Source organism: Anoplolepis gracilipes, chromosome 16, assembly GCF_047496725.1.
Source record: "Anoplolepis gracilipes chromosome 16, ASM4749672v1, whole genome shotgun sequence".
In the NCBI taxonomy this organism is placed as follows: domain Eukaryota; kingdom Metazoa; phylum Arthropoda; class Insecta; order Hymenoptera; family Formicidae; genus Anoplolepis; species Anoplolepis gracilipes.
In genome coordinates this window covers 1,054,016-1,081,386 of record NC_132985.1, presented here as the reverse complement: position 1 = coordinate 1,081,386, position 27,371 = coordinate 1,054,016, and the positions used below count along the sequence as shown (strand labels likewise).

Genomic DNA, 27,371 nt, shown 5'->3' with positions numbered 1-27,371 from the left:
CAGTTAATTTATACATTGCCGTGCACTTGACGCGCGCCGGAAATCGAGTCGCGTGGCGCGAAAATCACGTCAGTCGCACGCGCGTGCACCGTGCTCCGATTTTTTCACGCTCACGCGGCCGTAACGCGTGGGGGTTTTCGTCGTAACCGAAATTCCTCACGCGTAATGCCACATAACGTGGAAATGTTGCCAGAGGTAAGCGGCGTGGATCTATTCATAGACGCATTCGCTATGTCGAAGTTCCAGATACATCGGCCGAGATGCATTCCGCCCCAGCAAAAGTGAGAGCGATAGTGCGTGCACTTGGCATACGTTCACGAGGACCGGTGTGCGTGTATTGGTACACGCCTGAACTTGGACGCGTTTCTCGTTGCACGCGCACTTGACACTTGACACGCGAGAGAAATTCTACCTCAACAGGAACTTTGCCTCGAAGCAAGGTTACCGCAAAGTTGATAATCGATCGAAGAATTTCATTTGAAATTTCAATGACTAGGTTTTTCTCTGTATTGTTTACACGATGTTTGCCACGCGATTTCTCGCGATTGTAAATTATAAGTTGAAATTTGTGCTCGATCGCTATTTCGACTATTTCAACATAAAAGATAATAATAACGCGCCAAATATCGATCGTTCGAAGATACGAGATACTATATATCAGGCGCCGAAGTAGCCTGCAGTAATAATAGTAGATGGAAGGTCGACGCATCGAATGCCATCAAGTAAGACAAGCCTTTCGGCCGAGTCATTGATCTATTTTCGTCCGTGTTCACGAATCCACGAGTCTTCTAATTCCCGAGCAGTCTCGCGTAAACTTTGAGGCGCGTCGGTGGAAAAGAGCGTTTTCGAGCTCGAGTCTGACTTTGACGGTGAACGAAGACACATTGGTCACTGATGGATCGTGTGTCTCATTCGTTTTGACTTACGCGGCAGTGACGACTAGACAGTCGGAAACTAATTGCGAAATTTGTTGCGGCTGTTAGAGTCGACCGTTGAAATAGGACGAGTCTAAAGCCGCGGCTCGTCGCGGCAACGCACTAATCACTCATGGGTCGTATCGTTCATCTTAACTGGCGAAGTAAGTATGTATATATAAGCAGAGTCACGCGCGAACTAATTGCGCGAAATTTTGTTGCGCCGCTTAATCACAGCCTGGTGATCTAAATTGCACAAACGTCAACTACCAACACGCGTCCGCTAAACAGAAATTTACTGTCCGGCACATTGTATTATTCGAAAGAATTTATCTAGTTGTAATAAGCAGAAATTTTACAAGTGATTGTATGGTAATGTCAGAAACGTGGCAACTGTCAAAGAATCAAAAAGTGAATTTCTTGACAAAGATTTTTATCGTAAAAAAAAAAAAAAAAAAAAAAAACAATTCGTGACATTGATGTAACGTATAATTTAAAACACTAAATTTTTTTCCAACAAATATGCGATGCTGGGAGATACAATAATTACATCCTGTCACTTTTGCGTTTTTGAATATTAAAAAATTGAAAAATTAAGTTCTGACAATTCATCTAAACTAAACCTACTAAACTACATCTGCTTTTAGTTCTCTATATGTTGTTGACATTATTAGCAGCGTGTCGAAAGAACTGACGCCTACTTGTCGTGCCTTCGAAATTCCATTGGCGTGTTTCCAAAACGATGTCGGCGAAGCTTCCGGGACGTGTAAAATCCGTCAAATGGCAGAATCGATTTTTCTCGCGCGTGCAAGCAGGCGCAGAGCGTATTCTTTCGTAAACCAAAATCGGTAATTCCTCTTCTATTCTTCCCTGATTTTGTGTTGTATGTCCTCTTCCTTCTTTATACGATATTCATGACACACACTCGCACCTTAATATTTATCGAGAAGCAATTCATCGTCGCGTGCTCTGACATCCAGTTATTTACGTCGAGCCTTTCTCATGTAAAAGAGCCGTTAAACATAGAGAAGGCGCGCGTATTTTTGCAGGAATATCGATTGCGCTACTTTAACTTTGTATGAAGCGAGGGCGATTGACTTGCCTTCAATTGTAGACGCATCAATACGTTTGATCCTGAATTCTATTAGCGTAGACAGATTCCTAAACAACAATTTCTTCGAGTCGACTGTATCTTTTCGCCCCTCATTGCATTATTTGACTATATATATTTGAAATACAATAGTATTTTATTTTTGTCATTAAATTTTGCAACCTTTGATTACGATCGTTTTCAATCCATAAGTTCGTTATCCATTTGTTATATCAGCAGCCAATGATTGCATATTGCGCTTTGTTTCCAACGATTTATAACATTTAACTATAATTACATTTAATTAAAAAATTTTTAAGCATTACAGTTGTTGGAAGCCAAATATTGTTACTTTGCATAAAAAAGAGATATATATATATTTCATGTAAAGAAAGATTATTAAAAATATATAGTAGTATTCCAATAGCTTATTAAATGCATTATAAGTTTCAGTTCTTAGTAATGAGCTATGCGTATTATAATAGTACTATAAAAAATTTAACAAGAAAAGTTACAGCTACTTTGTCTTCTCTTTTCACATTTTATTCTTGCGATTTTTTTTATAATTAATGAAAAATTAATTGCCGCAGTAATTAAAGAAAATCCTATACGTCGCTGCGAAATTAATAAATCTTTTAAAGTTTTCCAACAATTAATTAATTATATGCACCAAATACATGGATAGAACGACACACAGATTGGCCGATAGTTTTAATTAATATCTTTTTAATTATTTTAATTATTTAATTAAGTCAATAAAGAGATTTAAAATTTTATTTTAATTTTAATATATAAACTTTTATTACATTAGAAGGTAGAATGCGTAAAGAATATTATATATCATAATTACACAGGCATATATACAAACGTACACATTGTAACAATTACCTACGTTAATTATACAGTATCATAGATATACATATAAATATATAAAATTACGAGTGAAAAAAATGTTTGATAACCATTAATATCGAAATACTCGAGTATCGTTATCCACGATAGAATCACACTGAAATAGATTTCTGTCACAGCGTCTCGAAAAGTTAGCACCAATTGATTTATCGACGATACGTATTATTGGTACAAAGCGAATTTTGGAGGAAACTTGGGCTGCCTTTAATTTTCGGCCACTACCGAATCGGAAATGTGTCAAATTCTTAAAATCCGCCAAATGAACGTGGAATAATGTAAAACTCCGATTGTGCGGTTGACAGTCGATAACGGGCCGCGCGCGCGCGAGAAGCTTTTTGTTCCGCTCACGCGTCGTGTCCAAGCTCGGCTTTAAAATCGACGTGTCTTTTTTTTTTTTTTTTTTTTTTTCTTTTTTTGTGACGGATGTCACGGTGACATCGTGGCGCATATGTCGAACTTTTGCAATGGCAGACGGATTTTCGACGACGACCAATCAGTGGAACGACCGTTTCCGGACGAGAACACAAACGTAATTTGAAGGTATCCTGGGCTCGAACGCGCTCAACAAATTTTACCCGATTCTTTCTCGCGATTATACGCAAACATGATTTAATGAAGAAGAAATAATGTTGATTATAATATTTATATATAATTGATTTATATAGCTGATTATATTTAATAAAGAATGATTAAATGTTATTGTATTAATTTTTGTCACTGCAACTTTTAATTAATTTTTTTTCACTTAAAAGTTATGTGACAAATCTATTTAAATATTATTTAAAATTACACGAGCAATTATACGTTTCCTTCTTAGCTACATCTGCAGCATCGATAAAAAAAAAGTGATTTGAAAAAAATATTGAAATCACGATTCGGCGAGAAAGCAGAAAAAAACTACGAATAAATCAGCGACAAATAAATCGATCGAAAAACGTTGCAGAAGCAAATCGCAGCATTTTGCGGAAAAATAATCGAGAACGAGAGCGTGATTATCCGTATGTATTTGCATGCGAATCTGCGAGGTTGAACTTTTCTCTGAGCGAGCGTGTCGTCCGCGTGACTGTCGAAAAAAAATTAACGGGGGCGAGAAATCGGGCCAGCCGTGTAGAAGCCATCCGTCTCTGCGACGCACCCTTCTCTCGCCACGGTTCTGACCGGTGCCGAATTTTTTTTTCTGTTCCAGAGCCGAAGAAGGAAAAGACTGAACAGAATGCGAATGGCGCGATATCGCCGAGCGGCGGCGGTGGTGATTCGTCGGCCGCAAATCTGGGCCCGCAAACCGGCCCGGATTCCGGGGACCAGCAAAAGCCGAACAGGCCGAACACCCTCGACCCCAGGGTGGTAACCAAGAGGCTGATCTTGTACAGCAGTAGTGAGTACACGCCCGTGTGCGGATGTGTGCGTCCGTTATTCTCGCGTATCGATCGTCGTCGTCGTCGTCGTCGTCGTCGTCGTCGTCGTCGTCGTCGTCGTCGTCGTGGTCGTCGTGGTCGTCGTCGTCGTCGTCGCTCAGAGAAAAGTTCGACGAAATGGATGGTATCGGCGGAGGCATACGTCACGCGAACATATCGATTTTACAACGAAGGGTGAAATAATGGGATTGGCTCAAGTATCGGTAGACTTGAAGGGTGGGAAGGAAGAGGAATAGCGAGAATAACTTTGTGTCGCTTAAACCGACTGATACAGTTTTTCCATAAGCTAATGACATATGAAAAAATTTCCACGTTTCCTATAAAACTTTTTCATTGAAAATTAAAGCAAAACATTAAGCATCATATATTTTAAATCACAGATATAATTATTACTTTCGAAAACAGTTTTGTTTTATTAAATTACTTAATTTGGCAATCATATCTTATATTTTTATATTTTATATTTTGAAATCATATCTTAAATATTATCTTATTTTTATATATTTTTGTTCCGTATACTCATATGATGCAAATTTATTTAGCTCATAATTATTCGAAAAACTTTTTTCTTATAGTTGCGTATAAAAAGTTCGCGAGTAGATCAGCTGGCATAAACTTGGGTTTATATTTGTTATCGCTATGCAGCTGGTGGAAACTTTCGAGTAAGAATTTTCTCTCCAGCCTGAGGATCAGTTTAGAAGCAATAATAGCATTCTTTTATGCGATAACTCCTGCCCGACGAAGAGCGATGAGTCCTCGTGAATTTATGCCGTATGAATGCAATTATCATTGAGTGTATCACAGAAAGTTTCGTTATTGGATTTAGTTGTCCCTTTGACGAAGCTCGGTATTATTTATCTCTGACAACGTCTACATTTAATAACATTTATTAGAGGCTGAGGGATCGATAAAACGCAGATGTGTTGAAATATAGCGAGCTATATCTACTTCTTTATGTAAAAATATCCTTTAGCTATAGTAGTAAAGCGTGTTGTAAAATATAAATATAAAATTTTCGTTAAAACAAAAATAAAATTTTCACGATATATTGCATTTTATTGCCCGTGATATCATATGGATTGATATCTAGATTTTGAAACTTTGATTAGTGAATATCAAATGTTTAATTAATAAATTACACGCGCGTTATAATTTCAGCGGAAAATCGATGTTATACTTTATTATTTAAGCGATTTTTTTTCCTGAAAAAGAATTTCTTTATATTTTTCGGAAAAAAATAGAGAAATTAGGGAAAGAAAGAAATGAGAGAAAATAGAATTTTTTCTCGAAGAAACCCCCCCTCCCCCCCCCTCCCACTTCTAACTTTTGAAAAAAAGTTCTGCGATAAATTGAGAATTATATAAATTGAGAATATTTATTATTATCAACACCACCTGATGTACCAAGCTAATAATACCGCTAATAATACGTCTCTTAGGAAATATATTTATTTAAATAAGTTTGTGAAATTTTAATCGCTCTCCGATATATTCTGAGCGCATACTGCAAACTTATACGATAACATTTTGATATGTTGCTTAAAATTTTCTCTATAAATTTCGACCAAGCTGAAATCAAATATGTTGAAATATGCGCTCATGATCAAGCGCAGAGCCGGACGGTTCTCGGGGGAATGTGTGGTAGCCAAAGTATCTCGTTGGTAACCGCCTGGAACTTGGTCCTTTTGTATGTCAGAATTTAGGTGCACGACGTTATCAAATGGCCAGCAGCGTCCAGCGAGTTATTTAACATTCCCGCCGATACCGGTCGCGAGTATAACGGCGGACCCGTTATTCATGAAAAATACGCCGGTCTCTTCTTTACCTCGGGACGAAAAAATTAAATTTCAAAGAGGAAAAATAAAACGCAGGCCGCGGGCGTGAATTATAAGAGCGGGTGCAACGCCAAATTAAAAATTCCGCCCGGCATAACCCACGCGGAGCAACCGTATTTAATAATAAACAAATTCGGCGAAGAGCCGCGAACGATGTTTCGCAAGTCTCTCTCCTCGCAACTGCAACGGACGCGGCATTTCGTCCGTTTGCCAAGTTATTGTTGCTTCTGCATTGCGATGAATCATGGTTCTCGGAACAACTGGCGCGGGCTAAGGAACGCGTTCTCTTTTCGATTAATATTCTTGCTTCGGCACGATCCTTCGAGACGACCATCCATCATGCCGTACCTTTTCTGCTTTATTGCCATAATAAAAACATCTTAATTCTATACATGTATATATAGTTTGATCTAACTATGTTAGAAATACTGAAGGAAACAAGAATAATTGACTCGTTGCGATCAAATGAAATAAAACAACTATAAGAACAAGATCCCTTTCTTTCTTTTTATTCTTAATTTTAGAGATATAATTTTGGAATTTTGGAAATTATCTTGACGTACACATATCTTAATTTTCGTCTTTTTTTTTTTTTTTGCTTTCAGTGGAAAAGAGGGTGCTGGATCCTCAGGGCGCCGATCAGCAGGTTATCGAGAAGTGTTACCCGTTACCACCTCAGAATACCCTGATGCTGTCGGAGCTTCCGGAACCACCGATTCCGCTTAGCGAAATCGGTCCTATACCACCCCCGCCCATGTTCAGCTCCCCGAGTCCTACTTTGCTGGCGAGACAACGGCAAATCCCGCTCTCGGACTGCGAGGATGAGGGTGAGTGTCCAAGTACCAAAGAATGTATTATAATACGATGAAAAGAATAATTGGAGCAATTATAATCATATAAGAGAGTCTCTCTTCGTCCCTTATTAAAATCTGTTCTATTAACACAATTTTAATTGTAGGAGAAATTAATTTTTTTCAGTATCGACAATGTTTCCCTTTTTATTCTCATTTCGATTTTCTTATACACAATACCGCGGTATATTAAGTTATAAAATAATAGCCGGTAAGGCCGGTAATGAGGCGCATATTGTTATGGAATTATTTAACAATGTTTATCTCATTACTGACAATTTAATTTCAACGTTAATTATCGGTCTACGCTAATTGATGACCGCAATTCCGTGTTACATTGATGTTACTTGCTTCTGTAATGATATATATGTCTAATTATCGACCATCTATCGTTTTGATTGTGTTACCAAACACCTATAAATCAATCCCAATATAACTTGTCACGTATAATTGTATAAATCGGAAAAAGCAATCAACGCGCACGTGCTTGTTTATTTCAATTAATAAATAACAAAATAATAAATTTATTACGCTTGTCCACTTGAATGTTTTAACCTTTCATAATAACGGATGAAAAAAACCATTTATCTTTTTGCGTAATATGCGCGAATTCAAAGTTTCTCGATTTTCACGTATAAATCTCAAACGTGAAACAATAGTTTACGTCTCTTTACGGCTTGAAAACTCACGATTACGCCGGCCGTTCGACAGATGAGGAAGACATCGACGTGGAGGAGGAAGACGACAACATGTACGTCTTCAGGGTGTCGCAGCCGGATCCGGCGATCGATACGTCCCGTGTCGAGGAGATACCGGCGAAGGAGCCCAAGTTCCACGCCGTGCCGCTCAAGAGCGTGCTGAAAAAGCGGGGTCCCGGAAGTGGGCCTGGCACGCCGCAAAACACGCCGACGCAAGAGAACAGGCCGCTGACGCTTCGCCAGGAGCTCCACGCGTCATTCAAGTTAGTGCCTCTCCCCACGCCCCTAACATCGATATCCGCTTTACAGTTGCTCGAGTATATCCATCGATGCAAAAGTGTTCGCGAAAAGGAACCAATTTAACTTATCGAAATGATTTCCCCTGCCCGTCGGTTCAAAGTGTTCGACATGGGAAGGAAAAAAAAAAAAAGTAATAATATAATGCAAGATTCAAGATTAGCTCTTTTGAAAGCGATGCAAACGCAGTTTCTAGTTTCGCAATCAGAGTATCATTAATGAAAAATTGAGGAAAATTTGTCATTTGCAAGATCCATTTTAAAACTTGATGCTTTTTAAAGTGGATCTTAAAAGATTATAGACTTACTCCGTTGCCTCTCAAATTGAAGCTTTCAATTTTAAAATGCACCGTCCTTTGCATTTATTGTGATAGTTAAAGAGACATGAAGAGAGCGAAATCACTTTGAACCGGCGTTATATAACGTTACAATGATCGCAACGGTAATTAGGAGGCAAAAGCGCGGAATGAATGTAGAGCACGAGTAGTATTTACGGATTTTTCTCAAACACTTATTCGCATCGAAACTCGAAACTCGCCGTAAGAATCGGGCGCTCTTCGAGAGCCATCCGGTGCAAATTCGCCGGGATAATCCGCTTTCAACATCAGCTTTTCTTTAATTAAAAATCAGCTCCGCGTGCGTTCTCGAAAGCCTCGTTTTCTCACAAATCCCCTTTGATATCGAAAACACCGCGCCTACAGGCTTCGAGTACACCTTACTCTCTCCCGTAGTATTATTATTCTCGACTGTAATGAAAAGAGTAAAAAAAAAGTGGACATCGAAGAGCCCTAATTTGTTTCGTACGTAGCCCTTTAATTTTCCATCTTGCTGCTTGTAGATTTTCCATCTGGCATTCGCTACTTAAATGAATAAGTAATATAATAAATCTCTGTCAAACGACATTAATATTCATACTTATACCAGACTGAGACAAAATATCTTAGTTAACAAGAAATATTATTTGTGCTTCATTTAAATACAATATAATTTTGTAAAAGATGTTAGATATGCTCGCCGCATTTTTTTTTACGACGAAATTTGAAATGCGAGACGGATTTTTAAAGGGAAACGTACACTCTCTCTCTCTCTCTCTCTCTCTCTCTCTCTCTCTCTCTCTCTCTCTCTCTCTCTCTCTCTCTCTCTCTCTTTCTCTCAGGCGAGTAATCATGGAATGTACTTCGTGCACCCATTCGCCATTAACATGTCAGTCACTAGTAAAGCGTCGTATTTTTCTTATGCTTAACCAGAAGGCCACCGTTGAGGCCTAGGATGAGAATATGGTAATTGGACATTGGTTTAACTAAGCATGTGTGCGAACCGATATTGTATATATTATATATACATATATGTACATATATATACGTATTAAAGATATCTTGATCCTTTTTACGTGTTTCACGGCGCCACGGTTGATCGCGAGAGAACCAAAATGTTCTAGTCTCCTTTTCTCTCGGTGACTCCCTACACGAGCGCCGCGAGCATGGCAATATTCGAACGTTTTAAGCATGAGAAAACCTTAGGGAAATCCATGAAAAATCTCTCAGCCTTACGCTTGTCACGCCGCATACATTCGATCACGCACGACACGCGCCGGGGTGAGTCGAATATCGCGCGAGATGATACTTGGAGCTGTTATTTTCCCTCTCGCGTGATCGATCGATCTCGCGGGTCATGCGATCCATCATTAGTCAACGGTATCGCTCGCGTCGAGTAACGCGCGGACTTGTAAGTCGGAATAATTACGACGAGGAAAAGAGAGCAACGAGGAACTCGTCATAATTATTTCGCTCCTGAGTATTTGTGAGTTCTTCCGATATCTCTCTCTTTCGTATATATTTATATATCTTGCTATTATTTTGATTATATATATATTTATATTTATATCCCGTATTTCGATATTTCGTATGTCCCGTTAATTCTAATGTATATAAAGCATGTTACCTTTTTCTCCAAATATTAATAACTGTAATTATTGCTGTGATGTATTTGACATTTGAATATCATGTTTTATTCAGATTCAGATTGCAGAAACTTTATATTAATTAAGCTATGAATTTATCTTATTCTCGTTTGTAATTTATTTTCGATTGTCTTGCGGTCTCTCTGCTGAAAATCAAAAGTAAATTTACAAACAAATTGTTATTCTGCATTTTTAATTATCACACAGATTGTATGTAATTATTTCTCAAGATCATACTTATCTGCGGAAGCTTTATCGAAACTTAAAAAACTCTAGTGCTTTTAATATATATAATGTTGAGTTGTGTGGAGTAATTTTATATAGATTCGCTAGACGAGAGAATCTTAAGTATTTAGTTATTACAAGATACGACAGTGTTGCCAGTTTTTGTTCGCATCATATTATTACAGCTTTTGGCGCTTTAAGCTCGTCGGCTTCTTAACATTGTTGAAAACGCTTTGAAAATATTTGGCCTAAGGCAATTCGCATCTAACGTCACGCACTGTGCTCTCAAAAAAAAAAAAAAAAGAAAAAAAAAAGAAATTTATAAAATTTAATGTAAAATATTATAGTAAAAACAAGACATAGTTGGCCTAGTAGACACCATGGCAAAAAAATGCTTTGCACTTAGATTTTTTAACGATTTTTTTCACGAAATTTTCGCAATATTACTCTTCACAATATTAATCTTTAAAAGCGCAGCCCAACGAGAATATTGAAAATCTTGACAATTTACTGTCGTAAACATAATATTATGAGAGACTCTTATGATAAACTGCCACGAGAAGAGAAAATCTGAACTTTTGTCAAGAACACAGTACTTTTGTGTACACAGTCACGAGCGGCATTCGTGCTAAATATTCGTAAAATGTTTACAATCTCCAAGTATTCGAAGACATTTTATTCTTGAAAAGAAATTCACCGCAATAACTTTCGAAATTTACATTCAAAAATTCTCGACGCAAGGCAGCGCAAACTAACTTGAGAAATTGCAAACTCAATATAAACACGTTGAATGCCAGCTCGTCTTAATTAGATCCATAATTATTATAATCGTCGGTTTTCTGTATGTATTTAAAAATTTTTTAAATTTTATATTTATCGTAAAATCCCAGCGTAGCTGAAAAAAAAAAAAAAAAAAAAAAAAAAACAAGTAATACAAATCGTAAATAAAATTCATGTTTGCAATTAGCAACATATTAATTTCTACAATAATTATTACAATCTCTATGTTATTATTTCCATCACGTTTTTCCTACTTGCTATATATTCGTTAAATGTTCGCAATAAATTTTCCGTGGAAATCTCATTGCGAACATGTCGCACGACATCAACGTAGATCGCGCGCAGAGCAAGTAGTACAATCGCGAATAAAGTTCACATACACGGCATTCAACGTGTCGAAGGGGTAGCAGCCGGACTTGGACGCGAATGCGCGCGCTAGAGTCTGTCGTTTCACATGGCGTGTCCCGTTGTTCTCCCCTCGACACATGTCACACATTACTATGCATCTTCACATTACTACCCTTCTACTGCCCGGACATATATCCCATCTTTCGCATCTCGTTCTCTTGTAGCACCGTAGAGTAGAACATTGGTTCACGTAGCGTCAACCATCGGTAAAACGCTATCCGAATGTATTAACAAATCTTGTACGTGTCGTTCCTCGTTCTTTCAGCAGTCGACCGGTTAGATTCGGCCTTGCTTTGCCCTGCACGTTGGAGAACAAGGAGAACGCACGGCCGTACGTCATCAGGGAAGACGTGGATGGCGATCCCGGCGACGGACAAGTCCTCTACAGGGATGATTATGATGACGAAAAAAGTGAGTCACATTCGATTTTATTAAAGTTGTTAATTTATAAATTGTACCTCGCGATATTCATAAAGATACGTTATATTGGCATTATTTTATGCAATCGCATATCAATAAAAACACAGTTTAATACGTAGTTGTTGTACGCTGTTAATTAATATAGCGCACATAAATAGAATATAGATAACGTAAATGTAAATTTATTATTAACAAATTAAAAATAAAATAACCAGCTATATTATTGTATGTGTATTTTGCTAATTAGTTAATTAATTGTTGATTAATTAGTTATATTCAATAGGCTACGTAAACTATAAAGTATATTTCAAACAAAAGCGCGGTGTAATGGGTGAGCTAATTAATATCTAATAATTATCGCACAGTTTTTCACTTATCGCGAAATAATAGAATGAATAACTTTGCTAAAGTCGACATTACCTCTCGGTTATCAATTAGGTAGATTAGACTTTATTTCATTCCGTTTTCAAATTTTAACGAATTCGCTGTGCATTATGAAAACATGAGTTGCAGTCATATATTCGTGAAAATCAATCTCCCCGCGGAAATAAATATGCCACGAGTTTTCAAGAAAATTTGCATTAAAATTCTGCCGTAGTCGGACGCTTGAATCACGTGCGCTTGCATACGCGCGTGTGCATCGCGATAAAAATGCAGCTACGCCAGAACCCACACGGGGCTAGGGCTATGTTTATTTTACGCTTTTGCTGTCGCAAATTTTCGTCGAAATATGAGGTTTCAAATTCTCAACGCGAATCGGTGAATAGACCTCCGAACGAATTCATAAATAGCTCTGCGATAAAAATTCGCGTTGCTTCGTGTTCTCCCTTTTTGCGAGGAAAAAAAGACACGAAGGACTATTCTATAAATCTCGAAGAATATAAGTTTGAAAAAAAGCCGAGTCAACCGCAGCTGCCAGAAAAACTTTATGGAACGTTGAAATAAAAAAAAAAAAAAAAAAAAACAGAAACTCGGAGAACTTGACGGACTTCAAACATTTGCAAAAGTTGAGGAAATTCATAAGAAAGTGGAAATTTTCACGTGCCAACGCCAGATAATCATATGAACCCTCTTTAAAAACACTTTTAAGATTCGTATTTTCGTGTCCGGAATTGAATTTAAGATTCACTTCATAAGTACATTGATTGCAATAATTTTTTTTACTAGGTAAAGATAATTTAATTGCCAAACGTTTTAAAGCGTAATACAAAAGAGTTTATAAATGCCTCATTATATAAATTTTTTATTTACATTTTTTTTTCGGAAATTATTCACTCACTTTTATATATTTTAAAATAAAGTTGTAAACAACAACACACAATTAGATAACGAGATTGTATTCATGTGGACTTGTATAACTTACATATATAATCTAATATATAAGAAAATAATCTGTCAAATAAATTTGCTTTATCGCGGATTAAATGTCTCGCAGGAAATCCACGCAAATTGCCTAATATTTTAAATCAGCCTTCAGCGACCGAACTAATTATATTCGCGCCGGGTCGTATACAATATATATATATATATATATATATATATATATATATATATATATATATGTGTGTGTGTGTGTGTGTGTTAGCGGCCATTTGAGAGGTTTATATTAATCCCCGAAGATAGCTGGCAAGTTGCTCGGTGTGTTCGTATAGTCTTCTTTAGTCTGGATTTATCTCTCGCGGGGATTCTCGTTCGCTAAGTTATTATGGAATCGCGTGGTGTGATAGACGTAAAGTTACTCTCTTAAATCCAAGCTGATCCCCCAAAATTCATATATCCGCTTTAAAATTCATTCTTGTAAGTACGCGATTGGGGAGAGAGAGAGAGAGAGAGAGAGAGAGAGAGCTCGGCAATTTCCGAAACGCGTATAGTGATTCCGCGATCCGGGTCAGTGCAAAAGCGAACGGTAATTAATATCGCCGGAATCTGGATTTCGATTACGCTTGGAACACGTTTCGGGCGTTTTTCGTGAACCTCGATTCGCATTGAGAAGGAGAAGGTGGGAGAGAGAGATAGAGTGATGACACGATGCTGTCGATATGGACCGCGTCGACGGTGTCGATCGTCTGCGCCTCGGTCGAACCGATCGAACACGCCCCGCTGTTGTACCGCAGCTTCAGCTGCTCGTCGATCCTGGAAGGTAATTAGCAATCGTGACGTGCGATCGGACGCAAGATTAATTAACACCGAGGCACAATTTAATAGACGTCTGTGCGAAATTCTCATTCTGGCCTCTTACATTTTAATTTACATCTGATTATTCTTCTATTGTTCTCCTTAACTGTGATGACCTCTTTAAATATATTTTATTTACGATCCTCTTTAATATTTCTCTCTGTCAATGTAATAACAATCAGAATAGTAGACCAATAAATTAAAGACTAAAATTCGATATCTTCTGTTTTGACAGGCCGTTTGGCAGCCAAGATTGCGCGCAAGGAATCGCTTTCGCTGAAACTTGCTCTTAGGCCAGATAGACAAGAACTTATCAATAGAAACATTCTTCAACTGCAGACGGATAATGAGAGGCAGGAAACGAAAGAGGCGATTGGTGCCAAGCTCATCAGGTGAAAAAGTGTTCTTCAATCATCTATCACGTAATGCCTATATAATCACGTCCGTGAAATTTTCATTTTAATATGATATCCATAAAAGTCTCCATAGAAGTCAGTTCAAAATCAATATAAAAATGAAAGGTTTCGTTATCTTTTTGCCTTCTTGTAACTAAATATTTGTCAAAAAAAATTTCGCGCATTTAAAATGATTCTTCGATAACAACGGAATTGCGCGCGTATTATTTAAAAAAAAAGAAATTAATATTTTTATCGACATTTGTCACGATTGATCCGGCTCGTTTGGAAATGAGCTTGAAATAACAACTGTCTCTCGAAAAGATTACGCGCGGATAATGGGACGAGTGGTCTCGGCCGCGGTGAATCACATTGTTTGCACAAAGTGGGTATTCCGCTCCCTACCGCGAATCTCCTCTCTTTTCCTCTCTCGAAAGTAGATTAAAGTGGCCGATGAACTTACACTTATTCACGTGCCATTTTCATTTCAGGCGGCTGAGCATGCGGCCGACTCAGGAAGAACTCGAGGAGAGGAATATTTTGAAAAGTAAGTTTACTTTATCAGTTTTCTCTCATCAATCGCGAGCAACGTCTGCGCGAGGGTTTTGAGATCAATTTAAATTCTAAAGTTGGAAAAAAATAATTAACCTCTTAGAATTCAAGAATATTATATACGTCCACGAAGACTGAAATTAAATGTGCGGTTTAATTCATAAAATTGAATGGGATTAAATTTTGAGTTGTAACTTCTTTTCAGAGCAAAGTCCTGCCGAAGAAAAGAAGCAAAAGGAGGAGAAGAAACGATATCTCCTGCGCAAGCTGAGTTTCCGACCAACCGTCGAAGAACTCAAAGAGAAAAAGGTGATTAAGCGAACAAAAAAGTTTCTTTGTAAATCTTTACAGAGTTTTTGTTGCGCTACAAACATTTTTCAATATTTCACGATACGCTCACTGTTTACATATATATGGATTGTAAAAGATATGGCTGAAGTTAAATCAAGTTGATATTTTATCATATCTTATTTTACGGTGCTATTTTCTGATAAGAGTTAAAGGGTTACGATAAAGCGCTATAAAAACGAAAAACGATATACCTATCTGTTTCGTTCTTCCTGCAGATTATTAGGTTCAACGACTATATCGAGGTAACGCAAGCTCATGATTACGATAGAAGAGCCGACAAGCCCTGGACGCGGTTAACTCCGAAGGACAAGGCTGCCATTAGGAAGGAATTGAACGAGTTCAAGAGTTCGGAGATGGCCGTTCATGAAGACAGCCGACACCTCACCAGGTACTTGACGTTTTATGAATTTCTAGCGAGACAACTTTAAAAACACAGTTTTCATCGAATCAGCAGTTTATTAAAATGATCCTGCTAATGTGTACAACTTTGTAAAAATCAGGTTAAACAAATGTGTAAAGAAATCCTCCTTGCGTTAAATAAATCTTGTATTACTGAATTTGATAAAATTTGATGATTTGATAGAAATTCTTTGAACTTGATTAAAGATTAAACCATGGAAGTTTATCAAAACTTTAGTAATTATCAATCGCGTGTAATTAATATTTCATAATTCGACCAATATGTTTTTAATATTTTTTTGGTATTTAATATCTGTTGTTTTGATTTTGCAGGTTCCATAGGCCATGACAATTGCAATGTGTTGAGGTGCTACAGTGTGGTGCGGGTATACGTGAAGGTGCAGTGTGGTGGCCTCGTGTTGAGGCTGGATGAAAAAGGTATCGTTGCTCTTCTTTCCGAATTTAACGGAAGTGTAGAGTGCGCGATACTTTGCAATCGTCCGATCGGTGACGGTGATTTCTTTGACGTTGCTGCGTCGTGTCGCCATTCGTCGTTGTCGCCGTACATCATTCGCCAGCACTTCCTTCGTCATCGTCATTCACACACGTCAGCGACGAACGCCATCACGACGTCGACGAAGATTGTGATAGGGTGACCTGTGATAGGGTCCCTACCGAAGAGGATCCGGCGGGTCGCTCACCGATTTCTTTTCTTAAGGGTCGTTCACACTCGCGCTTAGCCGCGCAAACAACTCTTCGCCTTTTCCGATACCTATCTAATCCTTTGATGTCTTCAACGCCGACTCGAACGATGATGTCGTTGTAGTGCATGCGTCGCGCGTGAAAGACATCTCTCATTATATATTATCAATATCTTCGAAATATTCTTGAAACTTGGCGCGGTAAATTCTGAAATAGATATACCGCGCGTCTCTTCTTCCGTATTCGTTCAAGCTTAAAAAACTAACATTTACCTTCAGATCTACTCTCAAAAGCTTGTCGCTGTGAAAATCAAAATGCTGTACAGATTAAATAAGACTTTTTTATAGAAATGTTGAATGTGTGTTCGCGTCTCGCTAAATAAGATCAGAAGTCATTTCTGATAATACATCATGTCTCATTCATAATTGACGTTTCATGTTGTAAATTTTATAAATTTTTTTCTCTTTGTTATGTATAAATTTAAAAATCATGTAAGAGAGACGTGAAAACATGAGATTATATCTGTCATCTGTCAATATGTTTTAACGATAAAAGGATGATGTACAACTGAAACGCGTGTCAGCACGTATATATCAGTGCGTGAAAATATGTAGATTAGTCGCGTTTACAGGGTTAAGATTAAGCGCGAGACTTTGGTATAATTCCATAGACACTGCGAGCGTGCGTGTGTGAACATACCCTTAAACATGTCAAACATCATTTTGCAATCAAGCTAGCTCATCAGTGTCACCTGGCATCGTTGTAAATGTAAATCGTTTCAATTCTCGAGCCATCGTAGATATGTGATAAGTCCTATTGATATCACTAAAAAAAATACTCGATCTCTAAAATAAAAAAAAAAAAAAATATACGAATATTTAAGAAGAGGAGATACATCACATTATAAGCGATATCTCGTAACTAATGTCATGAGTTGGGTTTAGTTGAAAAAGAAACAAATGTTTTAGTATTAATATTTTTATACGTTGACGAATATATAAAAGGCAAAGATAAAAAAAAGTTTCTGCAAAATAATTTTTCAATATGACTCTCGTTTTTAATGATTAAGAGTAATTCGACTGATGTCCGAAAATGTGATTTACGATAATTCCCTGTTCTCACGATTTTAGCACGATTCGCGTATTCATTGCTTATGACACTAACACAATTGGGTGCATAGTTTATTGAGCTCTTCGTACGCGTCGCGTGATGATTGAAAACAGCCATTCGGTGTCTATGACAATCGGTCGACTGCTCGATCGACACAATAACTGTTTTCCTTTACTGCCAGGTATCACTCTCTCGTGGAGCTGCCTTGAGGAGCAAGCGCTTACGATTATCTAAAGAAAAAAAATTAGATATACTCCGTTTGCGGGAAATCAGAAATGCATTGTGCAATTGTAACTTTGTACAGGAGTATACATAGCGTGTACATTAGTGATGTTTATTATTATTATTATCATCATTGTTACATCTCTCGATAATCTCACTATAGAGACATGCTCTATGGTCCTCGTTAATTTCGATCGCGCGCGCGCTTTAATCGCAGCAATGTTAATAAATTCCATAAGAGCAAAAATACGAGTGTTGTTGTTCCGTATTCGTCGAGTATGAATATAGTACTTTCACACGAAGTTTATTAAAAAAAAAAAAAAAAAAAAAAAAAGAAATTGAACATATGTTCGATAAATACGATGTATGTGTTTGCTCGATAAATTCATTATCGGCCTGTAATAAAAAAAAGGAAGAATATCAAAATCGAATCTCTCTCATAAAAGTTTATTATTAATTTATACTCGCAGAACCCGGAACATCAACCATAATTAGTCTGCTCTTTGTAAAAGCAATTTGCTGGGTCAACAAGGAATCGTAGTCTTATATAATACTGTCTATAATACAGACGGAGAAGAAGAATTTGAATTAGGCAGAAAATTAGCGTTAATTGACGTCGGTAATGACCGGCTGGTAGTATTTAAACTCGTTCGGTCCGTTGTTCTTATCGGAAAGCGGAACGAGGAAAAAAAAAAAACCTTCGCGTTATACAAATCGCCATATTACGTGCAAATTTGTATTTAGATTCACAGCTGATCGAAAGAACGAAGCCAAACGACAGAGAAAAAAAAAGAAAACAAAAATAGGGTAAGGAGAGAAGACACGTGCCTCGATGTGCACGATGTCTTGCACGCTTATCTCTGGAAGCTTCTTGCATTTCCTCCCCCGCTTATCCTTCCCTAGATTTGTATAAAACCAACCTTCCTGCTCACGTCACTATTGACGCAGAGATTCGTCATCGATCATCCCTCCTTATTTTGGAGAATGGCGAACGAAACAAGAGAAAAAAAAATTGCGAGCTACGATCTTGTGCGACGCGCAAATCCATAGCAGCGGATGAGTAAAAAACCGTGATTGAGATTCTACTTTCCTCTCCTCGTTTAGAGATCCTAGTTTTTAACGATCGTCCAATGGGGTGAGAGGATCGGTGTGTAATGTGTCGATCTTTCTCTTAACCCGTCGGTGAACTCAGCTGTTCGATATTAATTCGTCAACTTCGAGGTCGTCGAAGGTAAAAAGGACAAGACACCTCTACCTTCGGGAAATACCACGAAGAAGTACGTCATAAGGAACGTCATAAAATAATAAGCAGGGAGATTAAAGTGTCTCTCTCGTTCCATTGGTCGAGCGCTGTGGCTACCATGTAGTCGAACAAATATATCCATTTCCGGATTATCTGAGCCGGTGTGAGTGCATACCCGTGCGTGAGTGTATGTGTATGAGAGAGATGCATGATGAGAGATTATGAATAAATATTTTAGGAAGAGAGTGGTCGAAATTTGAATGAAACGTCTCTGCCAATGTCCTTTTTTTTTCCTGCGCTACGTTCGAGAACGTATTTTTGTGCATGCGCGTATATCATATATACTATGTACATTTTTTTTAAATATAGCTAATGCCATTTGAGTCATATACATATATAATAGAGATTAAATTAGAAATACCAGTTGTTTCAATGTCGAATTATATTAAAAAATAATGATAAAGATATATTTATTATCACGGTAGAGAGAGAGAGAGAGAGAGAGAGAGAGAGAGAGAAAGAGAGAGAGTCTTTTAAATTTAATTTAAATTGTACTCAATAGGAATTTTAATTTTAACTTGAATTCTGAAAATATTTAACATTGCGGTTTCCTGTTAAATTTTGAGTTTGAAATAATAGTTTCCAAATTTTTCAAACAAAGCAATAGCATGTTACGCTCTGCGTATATAATAAAATTCTTCAGCACTTTGCAAATATCAAAAATTTCATATCGATTGTTGATGTTTAAAGATTGTTGATGATGATTTTGCAATTTTGGTGGTAAAAAAATTGAAAAAATGAGACAATATTCAATATATTATATATTAAAATAAATCATGTTTATCATGTGCGAATAAATGACTGTTTTCAAATAGGACTACGTTTTAATCCGTAGAGAGACGTTCTCGAGCGTAATTCGACCCGACATCTCCACATCTGTTCGAAGCGTCCACTCTCTGAGCATAAACCAAGGCAAGAAAAAAAAAAAAGCACGCGAAACATACGTCTAATAATGATGATTTTGTGTGTACATATTAATAATATATATAAATATATAGAAAAAAAAAGAGCCCACTCTGCTACATGCTACGCGATATTACGCAATGTGTATGATGTATATATAAACGGTGAATACTTATATATATAAATACTAATTTTTAGATAACTACGCGCTCTAAATGCAAAACAATACACCATATACAGATTATAAATATTATACATATAAATATATATGACGCGTACAAGCAGTATGTGCATTTTCCAGCACAGATAGATAGTTGGTATTTTGTGTACGAAACTGAAAACAATTGTTGGACATTCTCTGGACGGCCATGCGTCATGACGAAGATAAAGGGATAAAATTACGAAACGCGTTGCCGGACAATTATACGATGAAGACGATCGACGATGCGGAACGGCACTGACGCGCGTCACGAACCATCGACCCCGTAGTTACTTCATATATCGTCGTCTATCATCTGAATGTAATGATATTATCGTCCGTGCTTAGCGTACTCTCTCTCGTTCGCATCCTATTCGACGACGCGCGTCCGAGCCATTCCCCTTTTGTGTCGCGCATTAGCGACGTTTATTCTGCAAGGGAATCTGCACACAAGTATGAAGAGATTAATCGGCTGAATATTTAAAATGATCCTTATAAATTTTCAACGAACGTTTCTCTCTTTTTTACAAATAAAATAAAATAATTGTTTTAATTTGTTTTCCATATAATAGAAAATGCATATATATAAATATATATATATATATATATATATATATGGTTATAAATATTTATATTTATATATTTATATGTCTCGCTTATAATGATTCCCACAAGAAACGAGGCTATAAAGTTGTTTCACGATTTGCAGAATAGCGGAAATGCGCGATATCTCTAATAGTGTCGGATAAAAACAAGTAACGTGAGATGATTTGTCATAATCACTGAACACACACACACACACACACACACACACACATACAGGTGGACAATTTTACTTGTATTATATTATCTTACGCTAGCGAAGCATTGTAACAAGAAGGAATAATAACAATTTAAAGATAAACATAAGAAGAGAAAGAGAGAATGTATGTGTATGTATCGAGAACAGTGGCGATTCTCCAGGGTTTCACGAGAGGAATCCCGGAGATTTGCGATCACGAGAATAGGCTTAAGGCGCTTTCACGCGAGATACTCGTCGCGCGAAATTCTCCGGATTTCGATTCGCTAAAGGATAGACGCGAACGTCATGAATCGGCAGGAATCGTCTGCACGAGAAGGATAGATCGGTCGATCCGAGTATCCGGCGCAAGGGCAAAGCAGCCTAGAGATTTTTACCAAAATGACTCCACGCCAGATGACGGGAGTGGAAGCAGTTATATAATTAGATGTAACTTCGTTCTGTTTCACGAGCGAAAAAAATCCCTTCTCCCTCTTTCCCATGATCTTTTGATAAGAAGCAGCGATTATATTGATAAGCAGCGAATATGGTGCTGGAATGGATCGCTCTTAGCGATTATTCGTAAAGATCATTATGTCGTTCCGTGAATCCTGTAAAATCTTATCCTCCGTCTGTTCCGTCGATCGTACGATCAACGAGATCGCGTTTCCCGGGAAGTACGACGGACAAAGTGCGTCAGGCCCCGCCTTTGTGGATGAGGATGAGATAATCTCCCTACCTCTATTATCATCGCGCGTTTCGTCTAGGCGCGAAGATTATCACTAGGATAGATCATTGAAACGTTAGTTGGAACAAGCAGTTTCCTTGAGGATAATACGCGGAAGCGTCGGAATAATTATCTCGTTGCTTTGCGACGTAACTATTCGCGTCTCGCGTTCCCTCCCCCTAGCCCTCTCCCCCCACCCCCGCCTCGCACGATATAACTTATACATGCATTGTTCTTAAGAAACGTTAATTCGCGCGTACAAAAAGCGTGTTTTTCTTTCTACTCAGTTTGTCCGTCGGCATTTCCCACCCCCCACCCTCCACCCCAACGTTTTTCGATTCAGAACATTCGGACAGTGATGGGATTGCTGGCGCGTTGCACGGAACGTAATTTGGGAAAATTGTATTATATATCGAAACCGAAAGATCCTCTATATGTAAGAATAATAATGTATATATGATTATATATATATATTATATATATATTACACACGGTAAATTTGAATTAATTGCACTCTCAAGAGAGCAGCTGCCCCTTGAGCCAATGAAGAAATCGAGGCGCACTGAAAACTGGACGAAGAAATGGAGAAAGAAACGAAGAAATTTATACGCGCGAATACGTATTAAAAAAAAAAAAAAAAAAAAAAAAGAGAGAGAGACAGAGAAACAGCACATTGTTCTCGCATTCATTTCGAAAGATTGCTGCGTTCTAATCCATTTTTGTTTCGTTGTTAGTTTGTACGCACTACGATTATCGCAATTTATTGTATTATCGACGAGATACTGTAACAAACAAAAAATACTGTTAACTATTCTTAAAAAAATTAAAACTTTTGTAAACTGAGATTACCCACCTAGGGTCGGCCAAGAGTTTACTTACTTGACGCTTCCTTTTCAGGTACTTGCACCTGATCCTTTCGAGACAAACTATTACATTAAACTTACACGTATATGAAGAAAAATGAAGGTAAACGAAATTTTTGATCGCTAGATTGAATTGTCAATATTTCTATCGGAAGTAGACAAGGAAAGTTGATTAATAATGGGGGATCTTTTTCATTTGGGAAAATTGATGGATTATAATATAAAATCTAACAAATGTTGAAATAGAAAAAAAAAATAAATATTTCTGTTTAATATATTATTTAATGCTATCACACATTGTTATACCTGAGTAATGTACTAGAAGAAATTGTGTTTTTTTAAATCGCTTAATCTAAAAATTCTATTTGAGATTCATTAAATAGATTATAAAATTCGACGAATATACATCAAAAAAATTAATATTCAATATTTATATAAAAAATTCTGTAATGCAATTTTTATCAAAAATAACTTTGTTACCTGTGCATAAAAATATTTTTCTTGTATTATATGTATATGTTATACACATGTGTATATGTATTTCAAAGCATGTGCAAGTTCTTTTAATATGTACGCTCAAGAAAAATATTTTTTATAAAAGCTATAATTAAAGAAGGAATGATATATACATAATACAATGAGATCATTGACGACTCGTCTGCGTAACGCTACTTGGAAATGATTCAAAATTTGGAAATTCGTGATCAAAAGAATCCACTTTTGGTTTCTGTGCTTCCCGTCGATTTTCTACTCCTAGAATCTGGAATGGTGATTCCTACACGTGACAAGAAATGACAATTTTTAATAATCGATTTTTGTACAAATTTATAGTTGGCGAAAAAATGATGAGAACTCATTCTTGAATTAATTCTTTGTCGAAATAAAATATATAATTTTTACAAGTTTAAAATAGTAATTTTAACATTTGAATAATTCAAATATTCTGTACTGTACTGTGTAATGAAAAGTTATTAGAATTTATTTTCTCAAAAAGAGCAAAAAAATGCTATGCTGCGTTAATGTTAATCAAGTATTGTTACTCTGTTTTAATGACTAGGAAAAGTAAGTCATTTAGCTGTCATTATTAATTACCTTTTTTAACATGTAACTTTGAACATCGTGGCCCATATAAAAAGCAATCCGCTGAAGGCTAAGGAGACTTCGGAGCCTTAGACGAGGTTCTGGCTGTAACAGCCGTTTCAAAAGATCCCTCGCTGCTGGTGAAATATTCGCATTCGTTGGTAAGATTTCTGATATATTCGCGCAACTCAGATCCTCTTTATCAGATAAGTACTTGGACGACAAGGTGGACGGATACTGCAACAAATTGTAACGCTTGCAATTGGCTTTTGACCAGTCTGTAATATTAATTATTTTCTCAAAAAAACGATACTTTTCTGTCATTGTTGGGCTTATTTAAAAAAATTATTTTATTATTATTTCTGCTATTTTAATTAGTTACATTATTTTTTATAATAACATTGTGTTAACTATTTTAGTTACTGAAAGCAATTTATAATACAAATCAGAATTCACAATACGACTGCTTAATTTCCACATCAACGTAGAAAAGTATATTGTAATAATTAAATAACTAACTATATATGATCGATACCAATTTTTCTCCTCGAGTAGATAAATTAGTATCGTGACAAAACGGCGCTACGAGTCGAGGCGAGATTTAATCATTAATTAGCAGTCATTCACACACATATATATATATACACACCCGCGCTCGGTAGACCACGAGGTTTGCGGAAGGACTTTTTTTTTTTCACCGCAGCCGCAGAGAGGCAGGGACCATAAATATCTCCTTTTATGAGAGAGAGAGAGAGAGAGAGAGGTAAGAGACTAGAGAAGCTATTACCGATGTGCGGATTCCGGCCTGTCTAGTCGCGCTGCTTCGTACCACACGGCTGGCATACCACACAGGTACATGTAGAGGCAGGGTCAACGGCCACTCACGACCCTCAACCTATCCTATCCGCTCGTTCACATGTCCCTCCGCCGTGTGGTACGACCTCGCACGACCTCGCACATGCCGCCTCGCGCGAGCGCGGATTTCTTCGCGCAGCTTTGTACTTGACGCGCGTCAAACGTGCAAAACGGGATTCACTTGAAGAAGATTTTCTTTGTCGTCGTCGAGTTGTTACCGCGACGCGGTGGCGAAACATAACGCGCGTGTCCGCATCGGCAAAGGAACGAATGGCTTTTCAACAATGTAAGACGTGTCCGCGTGTCTATCCGCACGATTATTTGGAGGTATTTTCATTTTACGCAATCTTCGCGGACAGAGTGAGGAAGAGAACAGCCCCCCAGATGTTTTTGAGAATCTGTTCCCTAGTTTATAAAATAGTGACTTAGATTACTCCGTGTGAATGTAGATTGTCCTCATTTGTATATAAATGCCGAGCAATTTTTTTTTTTTTTTTTTTAATTTGATGCCAACGGTTTGGATATTCCAAAAGCAGACGCTAAAGAAAACCATGTCTTTCTTAAACGCAACGTAATAGTTTCGAGAATGAATAAACGTCTTTGGGTAAAGGATTGTACGAGAGGCTCCAATTTGATTAATTTCCATATAGATTCGTCTCCGATCCGGTCTCTCGACGAAATATGCGCACACTAATCGCTAATTAGCCCCGATATTACGTCGGCGTGGTTTTTCACGTGGTTGTTTACAAGCGCGAGCGAGTGGAGAAGAGACCCACCTGAGACTCAACACCTCAGGTCGTTGGACCACGCGCGCGGATCCGATCACGCGGTGAACGGGATATTTCAATTCGATCTCGCCGAGGGAACCTTGACCGAGAGAATAACGGTACGGAATGATCACTAGGAGATCGTACACAGTAACGTGCGGCTTTTAACGCCACCGTCTTTTCTGCATAGATCGGTCAAATCGTCCGCCTCGTCGGCGCCGCCGTCGCGGCAACCTTCAACGTCTGCGATACGATCAGGTGAGAGAGTAGTTTGAAGACGCGACGTACGAAGAGCGGGAGCAACGAACCAAAACGCGACGAGAAATTAAGAGAGCCATATCTCAATTGCTTTTTAATTATTATCTATTTTTTCCTACTATTTATTTTTTTCAGAAATCTATATTTGAAGACCTTTGTATGATGTGTCTGTAATGTTTCGAGGTATTTGTCGCTTCTCAATATGTAGACGTACGCAAATGAGCGTTAACGAGCAGTTCGTGGTATACGTCCTTCAGGATTAAGACACGCGGATTGAGTTACAGCGTTTGCACGCCGGTACGTTTCACCGAGACATAATTTCGTAAAATTGTACTTCCTGCCACGTGCTGTTGATGACAGTACCTACAAAACGAGATAAATCGCAGACACACGCAAAACAAGATGCTATTTTACTTTATAGTATATCACAAATGCAGTAGAAATAAAAATCAGGTCGCTATAGCAAGTTTTAGAAAAAGTATAATGGAACTAGATTATATTTTTCTCACTTTTTATGGTTGAAATAATTTTATCAAATTAATTATTATATATAATAAATACTAGAAAGATGGTTGATACGTCAAACTTGTTTATATCCATCGCTTCAATCGTATGGGAAACCTAAGAACAGATATGTAAATATATTTTTATAAATATGTTATATGCTAAATGTAGCCACTCGGATGGCTAATTGTTGAGCAAATTGAAGCTTCTGTCAGACTCGAAGGTACCGCGAGTATATTCATTAACACCATATATTTTTTACTATTTGCTTTTACCTTCCACATGATCGCACTTTCCGTATATGTTTTTACTGTCTAAAAATAATATTAACGAAAACTTTTTTTTTTTTTCTGAGAATATATGAATTCTACTCTTATATACTTTCGAGTATTTAAATTGCTTATTTGACATATAATTCTTTCTCTCTTTTCGATATATTTTTGCAGTCTTTTACGACATAACAAGTATCTAAGAGTGTTCTACAGTTTTATCGCAAAACCATGTCGAATAGAAGTATCCACGGAGTTTCTCGTGAGAACTTTTGTGTCTCACGGAAAGTGACCGTTGCAATTAATACGGTAATTAAAAACACCGCGAGAAAATAAAATGCAGATTTGCAAATCGAAAAGATTCTTTCCGTTAGCAAGGGTATAAACAAGGGTTTTTCTTGCCGTGAGAAAATTTTATGGCGTATGTTACCCATAAGAACAAAAAAATATCTTTTCGGGTCATCTTGTGCGCCAAGTATAGAGAAACCTTAGTCTGCGAAAGATTGATAAGGTATTTGCGTGTGAATGTGATTAAAAAAAGAATTTTTTTTTTCTTCCACACTCCTTCTTACTATTTTTCCAACTTCTTATTTTTCCGAATCCTATTTATTATCGTAAATTTTATTTCTTCAATAGTCACACTTGATTAATGCACCTAGACTAGTTAAAATTCCACGAAATTAATTTCAAGCGTCCGTGCCGTGAAATGCGTGCGGTGGAAACGCTAATTAAATTTTAATCAAAATGAATAATAACCGATAAAATGATTTCTTCTATCTTCTATCTTCTAACGCGATGCTTTAGCGTTCATACATCACGCATCAAAGATGCGTCGAACGGATGTCACGAAACGAAGAGGAAGCCCCAAGATAGACTTACGCCATATATCGTATTTGTAATTATGTGCTAATTCCCCGTACATAAGTGAGAATAATTAAGACTTATTTGCAAGAATCAGAGAAAACTCGTTATTTCTTTTGTATATGATTCATTGTATACCTAACATGTTGTTTTAACATATTATATAGAGAAAAGGTGGTAATTCGCTGTAATTAAATTTTCAAAAAGGGATTCTTAATGATAGAATTAGCATTCATACAATCTTTTATGTCATGATTATTTTGTATTTACGTTTTTATAAGTTACATTCTTTAGA

At 37.2% G+C, this 27,371-nt stretch overlaps 2 protein-coding genes across 18 annotated transcripts in view; one reads left to right on the top strand and one right to left on the bottom strand.

Moving 5' to 3' along the window:
- The window catches only part of LOC140674824 (phosphatase and actin regulator 2), a 220,569-nt gene extending 198,107 nt beyond the window's left edge, over window positions 1-22,462 (top strand). For 12 of the 17 annotated variants that reach the window (XM_072908663.1, XM_072908665.1, XM_072908664.1 and 9 more), the window contains 10 exons: window positions 4,103-4,291; window positions 6,771-6,992; window positions 7,728-7,977; window positions 9,258-9,290; window positions 11,649-11,794; window positions 14,214-14,370; window positions 14,865-14,920; window positions 15,131-15,234; window positions 15,492-15,664; window positions 16,009-22,462. In XM_072908663.1, the coding sequence (XP_072764764.1) occupies window positions 4,103-4,291; window positions 6,771-6,992; window positions 7,728-7,977; window positions 9,258-9,290; window positions 11,649-11,794; window positions 14,214-14,370; window positions 14,865-14,920; window positions 15,131-15,234; window positions 15,492-15,664; window positions 16,009-16,024 (1,346 nt within the window). In that variant the 3' untranslated portion in view covers window positions 16,025-22,462. The remainder of the gene's footprint in view (window positions 1-4,102; window positions 4,292-6,770; window positions 6,993-7,727; window positions 7,978-9,257; window positions 9,291-11,648; window positions 11,795-14,213; window positions 14,371-14,864; window positions 14,921-15,130; window positions 15,235-15,491; window positions 15,665-16,008) is intronic. The other 5 variants (XM_072908666.1, XM_072908667.1, XM_072908658.1 and 2 more) reach the window with 4 other exon arrangements.
- Window positions 22,463-22,774: 312 nt separating this feature from the next.
- The window catches only part of S6kl (ribosomal protein S6 kinase like), a 46,309-nt gene continuing 41,712 nt past the window's right edge, over window positions 22,775-27,371 (bottom strand). Inside the window, exons 9-10 of the mRNA XM_072908674.1 lie at window positions 23,575-23,799; window positions 22,775-23,257 (exon numbers count right to left, since the gene is read on the bottom strand). Coding sequence (XP_072764775.1) covers window positions 23,126-23,257; window positions 23,575-23,799 — 357 coding nt within the window. The 3' untranslated portion in view covers window positions 22,775-23,125. The remainder of the gene's footprint in view (window positions 23,258-23,574; window positions 23,800-27,371) is intronic.